The 13,727-nt window shown below is 40.4% G+C and overlaps 1 protein-coding gene across 2 annotated transcripts in view; it reads right to left on the bottom strand.

Annotated features, from left to right (window-relative positions):
- Nucleotides 1–494: 494 nt before the first annotated feature.
- The window catches only part of zswim7 (zinc finger, SWIM-type containing 7), a 33,368-nt gene continuing 20,135 nt past the window's right edge, over nt 495–13,727 (bottom strand). Inside the window, exons 5-6 of one of the 2 annotated variants that reach the window (XM_072243415.1) lie at nt 4,818–4,922; nt 495–2,096 (exon numbers count right to left, since the gene is read on the bottom strand). In XM_072243415.1, the coding sequence (XP_072099516.1) occupies nt 1,971–2,096; nt 4,818–4,922 (231 nt within the window). In that variant the 3' untranslated portion in view covers nt 495–1,970. The other variant, XM_072243416.1, reaches the window with a different exon arrangement.

Raw genomic sequence — 13,727 nt, 5'->3', positions numbered from 1 at the left:
AGATGCATCTCCATGCACCTGGTGCAGATGCGGCCATCGGCGAGGCTGGTGGTCTTCCAGAAATCCCACATCTGACACTCAGAACAGAACACTGGGCCTGTTGACATACCTCTTATTCTCTCAAGAGTTAAATAAGAAAAAAGGAATGAACTTACCTACTTACCTTGCCTCCATCTGTTCTTCCCGAAGCCCTGTTGAGCCAAAGCCTTACCACTCTTACCACTAGACGGTACCCTTCTTTTCTGGAGACTGGGTTTTTAAAGCTCCTTGCTGGACTTGCGTGAGAACTCTTCTACCGAAGAATAGCTGACTAACTTGTCTTGAATTCAGAAGTAGTGACAAAGGATAGCCAAGATATAACCTCTTCTACCTACAGTTGTAGACACTTCCAGTCTGCCAACTGCTGTCTCATAGAGACTGGTTTGTCTTAAGCAATCCAACAACATGATTCACTCAAATGTTTCTTAATCAAGTTATTTATTTAAATCAAGTAATTCAAACAACTAACTAGAAAAAATAATCAGGGACAGGATTAAATCATTTTTTTAAAACATGGACTAAGGAAAGCTGAGGACAGACCCTTCAAAGGTAAACACTGCTCAGCTATCTCCACGGTACTTTTTGATGAGGCAAGTGAAGCTGATGACGCAAAGCAATTTACTCAGCGTACAGACTTCCAAAAAGTGTTTGAAAACATGGTGATACCCAATAGTTATGCTGCTATAAAAGGGAGTGTAACTACGCTAAGGATATGGGCTGAGAATTAGGAAGGTAAGGAAAAAAAATCTGCTGGAGGAACTCAGTGAGTTGTGTCTCCATGTTGACCAACAGCTGCTTTTCAGGCTGGAGAGAGACAGACTCACTTTCTCATGAAACAAAGCAGGACCATCGCTCTCGTTCAGAGATAAACAAAACTTTTAGATGACAAAATCTGGTAGTGTGGTAAATAGTAAGGAAGTTAGTGACAGATGAAGAGGATAAGTAGGCAAACGAGATTTATTGCAGAATGCAAGTTGATCCTTTTGGCAGGAAGAATGACAATAAAACAGGTAAATTCTAAAGACTGTGGGAGCAGATTGCTCTGAGTAAATCGTGCACACATTTATGAAGCTGGCAGTTCAGGCAGAGTAGAGCACTGAGAATTAAACAGAAAGTTAATGTTGAACTTCTATAAAACTCTGGGAGACTATAGCCTAATTTCATCTGCAGGAGGAATGTGATGGTTGCAGAGAGAATATAAGAATGTTATGTAGAAAAATCAAAGGGCGAGAGGCATCAATCACACAGGTCAACTGAAGCTAAGGATCATCTCCTTACAAAATTTAGACAGCAGAGAGACAATGGATGGAGTGGCTTCATTCTGCCTTTAACACCACAGCTGAGAATCAGAGTGCAGTATAATGACAGGCAGATCTTGTATCACATACTCTGCGTTGGCAAGGCTTTGAGGAGACTGGACAGTTAACATTCCTTCCTGAATGTGGTGATGGCGAGATGGGTGTCTATGCTAAACTAAGTTGTTAACTGACATATTGAGCAACACAGCAAGCACCTTCTTATACTCCGAAGATTATCTCAATTATTTTTACAGCTGATGCCTTCAAGTCAATGGTGGACAAGTCTCTGGTGCTTGTCACCAGGATTACTCCTCTACTTGCCTCTGAACCATGCCATAGGGTCCTTTAATGGCCAAAGAATAAGGTTTCATCTTAAAGAGCTCTTCTATAATAATGTGGTGTTCCCCTTGGAAGGTATTGAAATGTTACCCTGGATTAGATGCAGAAACATGGGTTAGCAGGAATTCCAGCATTTGTTTCAGCCAATACCCTGGATTTGGGTCAGATCATGGGCTTGTACACCTTGTTCTTTATTAGTCTGAAGGTTCAAGCTCATTCTTCTTTGCATGCAACAGACTGGTGAGCTGGATTCAGGGTCAGATTGTGGTCTTGTACACTTTGTCCTCTTCCATGTTAGTCTGTAGGCTCAAACTCCTTCTCATTGGCGTGCAACAGAGTAGTGAGCTGCTGGTTGGAGACTCTCAGCTGGCGGAACGTTCCCATGGCTTGGCACAGATAAACAGCAAGGAGATGCTTGCACTACGAAATGCACAGTAATGTCAAGAGTAGAGGGAGAGTCAACAAAGGAAACAGTAAATCATCATTCCCTTCTCCTGTCTGGATAAACCACGATCCTTCCATACAAAATAACCCCATCCTCTGGCACTTTCCAAGAAAAAGTTCCACATACAAAACTGTCTTTTTTTTTTACTAAATCATGAACAGAAGAGATTCTGCAGATGCAGGAAATCCAAAACAAAACACATTTTCAAAGGGCTTATAAACATGTTTTAATATAAAAATATTGAGCATACTTCCAGGTCCCTCAAGTCTGCTGTATTATTCAATATCCTAGTGGTTTGTGCTTCTTATCACAGTCACAACTGATCCTCATAACCTACAGGAGACTGCAGACACTGGAATCTGTAGCAACAAACAATCTATTGGAAGAACTTGGCAGTCAGGCAGCATTTGTGAGGAGGAAGGAATTGTCAACATTTCATTCAGGTTGAAACCCTGTATCAGGACTGAGAGTGGAGAAGGTAAGTGACAAATATAAAGAGAAGAGAAAGCAGCAAGAGAAGGGAAGATTCAGAGGTGATTGGTAGACTGAGGAGGGCTGTAAAATGACAGGCAGATCATGTCAGATAGGGGTAGGGAGCAGAGTGGAGTAGGTAAGAGAAGAGAGATTGACAAGCAGATGGATCAAAGTGCAATGGCAGGGATGGGGAACAGGAGATCAGAGAGAACTGCAAATCATCTAGTATCCAAAAAAGTCAATCTCATATGTAAATATATTCAAAGACTAGGCACCGAAAGCCCTTTGAGATAGAGAATTATACAACTCTTCACATAAAGGATAGAAACATAGAAAATAGGTGCAGGAGTAGGCCATTTGGCCCTTCGAGCCTGCACCACCATTGTATGATCATGGCTGATCATCCAACTCAGAACCCTGTACCAGCCTTCCCTCCATACCCCCTGATCCCTTTAGCCACAAAGGCCATATCTAACTCCCTCTTAATTATAGCCAATGAACTGGCCTCAACTGTTTCCTGTGGCAGAGAATTCCACAGATTCACCACTCTCTGTGTGAAGAAGTTTTTCCTAATCTCGGTCCTAAAAGGCTTCCCCTTTATCCCCATACTGTGACCCCTCGTTCTGGACTTCCCCAACATTGGGAACAATCTTCCTATATCTAGCCTGTCCAATCCCTTTAGAATTTTATACGTTTCAATAAGATCCCCCCTCAATCTTCTAAATTCCAGAGAGTATAAGCCTAGCCGATCCAGTCTTTCATCATATGAAAGTCCTGCCATCCCAGGAATCAATCTGGTGAACCTTCTTTGTACTCCCTCTAAGGCAAGAATGTCTTTCCTTAGATTAGGGGACCAAAGCTGCACACAATACTCCAGGTGTGGTCTCACCAAGGCCTTGTACAACTGCAGTAGTACCTCCCTGCTCCTGTACTCGAATCCTCTTGCTATGAATGCCAGCATACCATTCGCCTTTTTCACCGCCTGCTGTACCTGCATGCCCACTTTCAATGCCTGGTGTACAATGACACCCAGGTCTCGTTGCACCTCCCTTTTCCTAATCGGCCACCATTCAGATAATAATCTGTTTTCCTGTTCTTGCCACCAAAGTGGATAACCTCACATTTATCCACATTAATTTGCATCTGCCATGAAACTGCCCACTCATCTAACCTATCCAAGTCACCCTGCATCCTCTTAGCATCCTCCTCACAGCTAACACTGCCGCCCAGCTTTGTGTCATCTGCAAACTTGGAGATGCTGCATTTAATTCCCTTGTCTAAGTCATTAATATATATTGTAAACAACTGGGGTCCCAGCACTGAGCCTTGCGGTTCCCCACTAGTCACTGCCTGCCATTCTGAAAAGGTCCTGTTTATTCCCACTCTTTGCTTCCTGTCTGCCAACCAATTCTCTATCCACATCAATACCATACCCCCAATACCGTGTGCTTTAAGTTTGGACACTAATGGAGAACAGTCAGCCCTAATCCTGCTTCTGGACACTTCTGCTCGAGGAACCATCAGCAACCACACTGACAACCCAGCCATTAGATCCTACAGGACCTTATGCTGCTAATCAGATAAATCATGTCATTAGTCAATCTATTTTAAAATCGGAAACCATTAGCTAGTAACTTAAACAGAGTAATCTGTAAATAATCTTTGGCACATGTATCTAAATATAAAAGCAGTCCAAAGCTATAAATTACTTTATGTATAATTAAACAAAGCACTCCACATGACTAATCCTCAGAGGCAAATTTTGATGTTCAGCCTGGCTCTAAGTGCTCCTTGCATCTTGCAGACTCAGTCTGGTTTGGTTCGTAGGTTAACTGGCCACTGCTAATTATCCCTGGTATGTAGGTGAGTGGTAGAACCTGGGGTGAGTTGATGGGAATTTGTGTGGAGAATAACGTGGGATCAATGTAGGATTAGTGTAAATGGAACGGTTGATGGTTGTTGTACATTTAACGAACTGAAAGGCCTGTTTCCTGCTGGATCTACGGTATTTTACCCAATTCTTTGCTCTGCAACTTTGACCTTGGCCTCACAGCTTGTCTGAAATCTCTCAATGCCAGTCTCATATTCCCACTCTGATTCATCGCTACATGGGCAAAGCACTGGAGACAGTATTCAAACTGGAATTGCACTGCAGCAGGGAAGCTTGCAGGACCTGAGCGAGAACAGGAAGGAACTCTGTCTGGTTGATCTTAACTTCTTACCAATAGGTGGTCATTTCTTCGTAAGACGGAGTAGGTGAAAGCCACACATGAGCAGTAGAGGCAGGAACTGAGGCAGTGATACACCCGACCAGAGCTTCCTACAACCTAGAGTCAAACATAAATGAGTATAATTAGGCAAATGCAGAAGAAAAAGCGTTTGATGAGGCTGGGAATGGTCTTGATCTCAGAGGATTCAGATCAGGCTTATCAAAAACAGAGCATTTAATATTCCAATGCAGCACTCAGTTCTAACATTCCACTGGTGTGGAAACAACACAGCCGCTGGCACACGTCATAGGAAGTCATTCCTGCCTGTGGACATCAAACTTTACAACTCCTGCCTTGGAGGGTCAGACACCCCGAGCCGACAGGCTGGTCCTGGACTTATTTCCATCTGGCATAATTTACATATTATTATTTATGGTTTTATATTGCTATATTTATACTTTATTCTTGGTTGGTGCAACAGTAATCCCTCGGGATCAGTAAAGTATGACTATGACTAAGCATTACATGTGCTGTGTGATAACACATGCCCCATCCGCTACGGTGAAGACTATGTATGGGGACTTTAAGAAATAGTATTATTTCGCTTATTCCTAAAGAGGATAAGGATCCAACTGAATGCTCTTCTTATAGACCAATTTCTTTACTTAATGTTGATACTAAGATCCTATCTAAAGTTTTGGCCTATAGGATTGAAAATATTTTACCATCTGTCATTTCTCATAACCAAACTGGATTTATCAAAAATCGATATTCTCACTTTAATATTCGTTGGTTATTAAATGTTATTTATTCTCCTTCTAACATGATATTGGAATGTGTGGTATCCCTAGATGCTGAGAAAGCTTTTGACAGAGTTGAATGGAATTATTTATTTAAAACTTCAGAAAAATTTAATTTTGGACCCGTTTTCATTCAATGGATTAAATTACTTTATTTAGCTTCTTCCGCTGGGGTTATCACTAATTCTCATAATTCCAAACCATTTAAGCTTCAATGTGGCACTAGCCCTTTGCTTTTCGATCTGGCCTTAGAACCCATAGCCATTGCCTTTCGAGAATCTAATGATATCACCGAGAGAAACATTATTCATAAAGTCTCGCTGTACGCTGATGATCTGCTGCTATTTATTTCTAAGGTTGAGACTGCATTACCCCATGTGCTTTCTTTACTCTCCTGTTTTAGCCAGTTCTCAGGTTATAAATTAAACCTACATAAAAGTGAACTTTTCCCTTTGAACAATTGGATATCAACAAATTCTAACCTTCCTTTTAAAATTGTAAGAAACCAATTTACTTACTTAAGTGTAACAATCACTAAAAACTATAAGTGTCTATTTAAAGAAAATTTTCTTACCCTATTGAATCATGCAAAAAGGATACTATTAAATTGGTATACTATTAAATTGGATACTATTAAATCAGGCATTGCTGGTTTTTATTTTTTTGATTCTCTTGACTATTTGTATATGGAAGAATAAGTTATCTAGATTAAATAAAATTTATCTTCAGAAAGATAAAAAGAATGGAGGATTAGCCTTACCAAACTTTAGATTTGATTATTGGGCAGTTAATATAAGAAATCTTACATTCTGGTTATATTACATAAATTGTGAGGATTACCCAATGTGGGTTTCTTTAGAAGCTAACTCTGTTCTATTATTTCTCTTCTTGGATCCTCACTTCCGTTGTTTTTGAGTAAGTTAACTGATAATCTGGTAGTTACACTATGAGAATTTGGATACAATTCGGAAAATATTTTGGCTTATTGAGATTTTCTCTTTCAAGTCCCATTTTTTCTAATTATTTTTTTAAACCCTCTATGATTGTTGTGGCTTTTAAAGAATGGGATAGATTAGGTATTAAATGCTTTCAGGACTTGTTTGTAGAGGGAAGTCTCTTTTCGTTTGAACAATTGTCAACTAAATATAGTTTACCCAAAACTCATTTTTTTCGATACCTACAAATAAGAGATTTTTTACGGTCTCAGATAAGTATATTTCCTAAAAGTCCTGATAAGAATCTACTAGATGTAATTTTTAATTTGAAACCTTTTTATAATGGACCTATATCTAATATTTATAATATGCTGTTGGGAATGAGAAGTGTTCCTTTAGATAAAATTAAGAATCTTTGGGAACAAGATTTACAAACTTCAATTTCTTTTTTTTTTTTTTTTTTTTGTTACAAACAAAAAAACAAAAAAAATAGCACATCCACAAAAACGATGACCTTAACAAAATCAAACTAAATATTGAGCAGCAAAAGGGAGAAAAATATAAAAGCAAAAGTAAACATGCACAGCAGAGGTGCACTGCACCAAAAAACCTCAGTCCTCACCCCGTGAGAAAGTCCAATACAGGGCCCCATATCCTTTCAAAGATGTCCCCTCTGTCCTCATTACATAGTCTCAGTCTCTCCAAATGTAAAGTTCTTGACAGTCTCTCAGCCACAGATCGTACGTAGGCACAGAGTCCATTTTCCACATTTGCAGGATTAACTTCTTAGCAATCACCTTTCCAAACAACACAGCCATTTTTTTCATACTTATTGGCTGAAGATAGGGAGCTTGTTGCTCCAAGGATGGCTATGAGCGGGTCTGGTTCCCACCGCTTCCCAAAAGCCTCAGAGAAACAGGAAAAAATACTTTTCCAGTATGCATAAGGCTTACAACATGACGAGAATGAATGTGATAAGTTACTGTTCACAGATTTACATCTATTACAAACTGGTGAAACACTAGGGTAGAAACTGTGCAACTTTTCTTTGGAATAATGGAGTCTATGCATTGTTTTAAACTGTATAAGTCAGTGTCTGACGTTAACCGAACGTCATGTATTCTCTTTAAACACTCACCCCAGACCTCCTCTATCAGCTCTATAGCCAGTTCATCCACCCATGTCTGTTTAAGACCTGCAGTATTTACCCGAGCTCCATTATGTAGGATCTGATAAAAATAGGATACCGCTCTACAAGTAACAGGATCAAATTTATTTATTGCCTCCAGGGACTCATGTTTGTTTAAAACTTCGAAGTTAGGTATATATTTCCTAACATAATCTTGAATTTGTAAATATCTAAAAAAAACTAGATGTAGGGATATTGTAAACTGCTGGTAACTGTGCAAATGAGGCAAAGTTTCCATTAATATATAGGTCACCCACACGACAGATGCCTCTCTGTTTCCAGGTAGAAAAAACAGTATCATTCAGGCCAGGCAAAAAGGAATGATTGTCACAAATCGAAGTGTCAATATAAGTTTTTGGGGCTTTAATGTGTAGTTGAATCTGCTTCCAAATTCTTATAGTGCTGCCAACCATGAAGCTGTTACTAAAGTGTGACATATTAACTGCAGTGGGGCTATTAAGGAGAGCTGGTAAGGAAGTCTTCTTACAAAGCACTCGCTCTATGAGTAACCATGCTGGGCACGAGTCTGAAGTAGAGGGTGGGCCTTTTTTCCACCATGCAAGAATGGACAGGTGGGCAGCCCAGTAATACATTTTAACGTCCGGTAGGGCAAAACCACCTGTTTCCTTGGGCTTTGACGAGTGTTTTTTTAGTAATTCTAATGGCTTTATAATTCCAAATGAAGGGTATAATAATTGAATCCAATTGCTTAAATATAACAGAGGAATAAAACATGGAATTGACTGGAAAAGATGAAGAAATCGTGGCAGTACAATCATCTTGATTGTGTTAACCCTCCCCACCAAAGAAATTGGAAGGGTTTTCCAAAAGTCAATATTGCGTTTAACCTGCTCAACTTTGAATTTGCCAACTCACTTGCAAAAAGTCATCTGGGGTTTTTGTAATAGTCACAACAAGATAGGAAAAATGATCATAGGTTATTTTAAAGGGAATGGACTGTAAATACGCTGTATTAACCACTGCAGTGACTGGCATTAGTTCACTCTTATCCCAATTAACAGAGAAACCTGAGAAACTACCAAAATTATTAATTAGAGTCAGAAGGGTGGGTATTGATGTTTGTGGGCTGGAGATATATAAAAGGACATCGTCAGCGTATAACGAAAGGTGATGTTTATGGGGTATATGGGGTGTTAGGGAGGGGTGGCACCTCTGGTGGGGGAACATGTCGCGTCCTTTTTAGGGCGGTTAGTCCACCTTTGGTCCCCACCTGGCACTCAGCTCTCACCTGTGGCTCCCCGTAGCTGTTTGCATGCGACAGTGGCCACACCCCGGGCAATGGCTTCGACAAGCCGGCTAAACCAGGTGAGGGTAACCGACGGGTCTCAAACCCTCGGTGAGATAGGGAGTTGTCTATCCCAGCATGTGAAGACAGACTTCGGCGGATTGAGCGGACGAGACCAATGGAAGGTCCAACGGTCAAGAAGGCGGTCTCTGCAAGCGTCGTGGAACGTGTAGAGCAGGACAAGACACAGAAGACGTCCTGGTCATCCAGTGTGCCTAGTCCCATCTCCAGCCGTCTAGACTCTGTCTTGCCACTGGATCCAGATGGGAATTGGGAAGAGAGAGTGAGGCTGACGCTGTGCAACTCTCCCTCACTTAAATCCAAATCACGCGCTAGTCTCGACACCATCATAATGGTGTCGAGGTCCTCATCGACGTCAATGATGGACGAACAACCTTACGTCCATGCATATCAATGGGAGATATCAAAGGGTCCTGTCTGATGCTAACAGCCAGTGGCTCAATGATAACTGCAAACAAAAACGGAGAAAGGGGGCAGCCTTGATGAGTCCCACGATGGATTGCAAAAGGGGAGGAAATATTCTGATTAGTGATAATAGAAGCAGATGTGTGTGAATAAATTATCTCAATCCATTTTATGAAAGATGGTCCAAATCCAAATTTCTTAAGTGCAAGCATCATATATGGCCATTCCACTTGGTCAAACGCATGCTGCGCATCTAATGAAATGACTACAGCCTCTTCTGCATGTTTTGTATATAAACGATTGAAAAGACGACACAAATTAAAATACATATGTCTACCTGGCATAAAGCCAGTTTGATCTGGATGAATAATAGAACAAAAGCATTCTTTTAACCTATTGGCCAGGGCTTTCCCAAGAATTTTGGTTTCAATGGGCAGCAGCGAAATAGGGCGATATGATGAAACCACCTCGGCCTCACGGCCTGGTTTTGGAATCAGAGAAACATTGGCTTTACATAAAGTGGGTGGCAATCTGGAAGCTATCCTAGAGTGATTCAACATTTGTAAGAGCAAAAGTGACAATCCTGGACCAAATACTTTGAAGAATTCCATGCTAAAACCATCCGGACCCGCTGCCTTATTATTGGGGAGGGAAGAGATGACCTTCTTGATCTCATCTAGGCTTATATCAGCATCAAGTGTATTTACTGAATCTGTTGACAGCGTGGGCAGATTCAGGTTATCAAAAAATGCTTCCATTGCTTCAACGTCCGGACCGCCTTGTGATTGGTAAACATTAGCATAGAACTCCGCAAAACACTTATTAATCTTTTCCAGGTCTATCAATAAAAAGCCATCTTTCGCCTTTATACGATATATGGCCCCGGAGGCCTGCATCTGTCTTAACTGACGGGCTAATAACTTATGGGGCTTTTCACTAAGCTCAAAATACCTCTGTCTGACTTGTGTAAGTAGTTTTGAGACACTCTTGGACATTATAGAATTATAATCATACCGTAAGGCAGTAACTTTATTAAGTAACTCTGCTTCCTGGTTTATTTTGTAAGAAGCTTCCAGAATTGCCAACTGATCATCTATTTCAGTTAACCTTATCTTGAATCTTCTTTTTTCCGCTGTCTCATATGCTATGATGCAACCTCTAATAACCCCCTTCCTGGCCTCCTAAAGAGTGGAATCATCAACACTGCCCACATCTTGGTGCTTAAGTATAGATCGATCTTATCTGAAAGATAAGAGCAAAAATCCTTATCCTTTAGCAAAGCATTATTTAAACGCCAACTATATTCACCTCTTTTGTGGTTCAAATTGAGTATAAGGGAGACAGGAGTATGATCCGATATAAATATATTATGGTAACTACAGCTGACTACTGACAAAACCAATTTCGAATCTAACAGAAAATAATCAATCCTAGAGTAGGATTTATGTACTGTGGAGAAATATGAAAAATCCTTCTTCGTGGGGTTAAGAAGCCTCCAAATATCCACTATGTTATACGATTGCATGAGATTATTAAGTGTTACACTATTTTTAAGTGAACAAACTTGGCGGAAGTTTAAGATGCAACTAAAGTCTCCACCTACAATTATGTTAGAGTCAGACAGATTAGGCATGGTCTTAAAGAGGTTCTGAAAAAAAATTGGATCACCGAAGTTGGGCCAGTACACATTCACTAGTGTCAATGTTATAGAATTTAATATTCCACTTACTATTACATATCTGCCCCTCTGGTCAACAATAGTTTGTGTGTAATAAACGGTACCGTTTTTTTAAATTAGGATTGCAATACGTCTAGTTTTAGTACTAAAATTCGACTGGTAGACCTGAGATGCCCAGGAGGGACAAAACACTTTCACTGCTGTTTTCTTAATGTGCGTTTCTTGGAGAAAACAAATATCAGCTTTGAGTGTACGAAGATGTGCATACACCTTCCCTCTCTTCAGTGGACTATTCATCCCCCGTACATTCCAGCTGACAAGTTTAGTCTCACCAATGCTGTGCATATGCGAACTAGATGTCATATCTGCTGCTTAACAAAAAAAATATGCTGTATGGTCATGGCATAACACAAACTGTAACTCGAACAAATAGATGTGCTGTAACAACCCCTTGAGAAACACAAAAAAACCCTCCCAAAAATAAAAACACACCAGGAGTAGTACTTCCATACCCCTAACCTACAGTCAAAGCTATATCCAAGAGCCAACACATGGCCCGGAATAGCGAGATAACTACCCATTACTCACTAAACACGGGAGAAACACCGCTTCACAAATGCACTATGAAATATAAAAATAAACAGTAACAATCAGTCCTCACCCACGTCTAGGTGTGAGCTTATTTTTCAGATCCTCATGCGCTGAACATAACAAACAGTCTCCATATGAAGCCGCTGTCAATCAACGACGAATCCAGTAACCCAGCGTTAATCCGTTTTTAGGTTGATACGGTGTCCGAATGCCAATCTTTAATTTCTCGGCTCAGGAACTCCTCCGCTATGGCTGCAGTGCTGAATGTACGGGTGGTATTGTTAACTGTAACTACAAACCTCGCCGGATACCGGAATCCACACCTAATTTTCCTGGCTTTGCATTTCTCCTTAATGTGCCAAAAATCTTGATGTTTCCTCATGGTAGCCGAGGTTAAATCTGGGTAAATGAACACCGGACGCCTGTCATATAGCAGCGGAGCTCTCTCCCTGGACAACCATAGCACCAGCTCTTTCACCTGGTAGTGGTGTAGCCTCTTGGCCTGCCATTTTTAGCAGGTGCTAGGCTCCGGTGGGCACGGTCCACTTCAATCGGCTGGTAGAAATGTTCTTCCCCCAGTAACTTTGGAAGCAACGTGACTACAAATTCCGTCGGCTTATTCCTTTTGGTTTTCTCCTGAACCCCGATAATGCGAATGTTTTGATGGCAAGACCGAGCTTCAAGGTCATCCACTTTAGCCTGTAGCTGCGTGTTTTGGGATATTAGGCTTTCAAGCCACCTCTCTAACTCATCGATTCACCTCTCATACGATTCGGCGGTATCTTCCATTAAAGAGACACGCTTACTGACTTCGGTTAGAGCCGCTGTTAGGTTCATGATTGACTTATTATGCTCTGCATGTCTCCCGTCTACCAAACTGTACAGTTTGTTTACCGCCACAAGGACTTCTTCAATGGTAGTTGGGACCGGGGCGCTAGCAGCATTAACTTTAGCTTCTCCTGGGCCTGCTAGCTTCACGGACCCCTCGCTAGAATCTTCTTCTCCTGCACCTTTTCCTTGTTTCTTCCCTTTACCTGGCTTCATCATTTCGTTCAGCCCGTAACAGCTCATTTCAGTCACTTAAAAAATAAGAAATAACTGCTATTTGGGTGAGGCAAAAGGTGAAGGTAGGTGCAGCTCCCGGGACACACGCCTACTCCGTACCAAGACCCCACGTGACCCCCACAAACTTCAATTTCTGAGGAAACTTGGAATTAAACTTTTAAATTGGTTAATACTTCATCGTTATGTGCCCGAAAACACTCTCCTACGATTTAAAGTGGTCCATAGCGCCTATATGACTAAGGATAAGTAGTCTTGTTTTTATTTAGATATATCTCCGTATTGTGATAAATGTAATAATGGAGAAGCTTCACTCATTCCTATGTTTTGGACATGTCCGAGTCTCGAAAAATATTGGAAAGAAGTATTTCAAACTTCTCGATACTTTTCAAAGTAAACTTTAAGCATAATCCTTTGACCCCTTTTTTTGGTATTGTTGGAGGAAAGGATATTATTTTGAAGTCATCTGACTTGCACATTTTGACTTTTATTTCTCTTATGGCCAGAAGGACGCTCTTGCTTAAATGGAAAGATGCGACCCCTCCGATTCACGCCCAATGGTTATGCGATGTGATGTGATGTTTAAATTTAGAGAAAATTCGATGCTGAACCTCTGAATCTAGTCAAGACTTTCAAACACTGTGGGGTTCTTTTCTGAATTATTTTCAAAACCTTTGATTTGTTGTTAAAGCACAGATGATCACTAATAATTTTTTTCCCTTTTTTTCTTTACTAATCAGCTTCAGTCTTGGTAGTGGGTTAGATTTTTAAAAATATAATAAAATGACTATATTTCAATGTTACGAATTGATTAACCTGTATGAATATAGGGTAAGGAGTCTTTATATGCCATTTAGTATAATATATATATTTTTTTTCCTGTACTCTGTATTCTTATATGTAAATTAATAAAAATATTGGAAAAGAAATAAGTG

The sequence above is a fragment of the Mobula birostris genome, chromosome 25, assembly GCF_030028105.1.
Source record: "Mobula birostris isolate sMobBir1 chromosome 25, sMobBir1.hap1, whole genome shotgun sequence".
Lineage (NCBI taxonomy): Eukaryota > Metazoa > Chordata > Chondrichthyes > Myliobatiformes > Myliobatidae > Mobula > Mobula birostris.
This window is presented reverse-complemented; position numbering and strand designations above follow the sequence as displayed.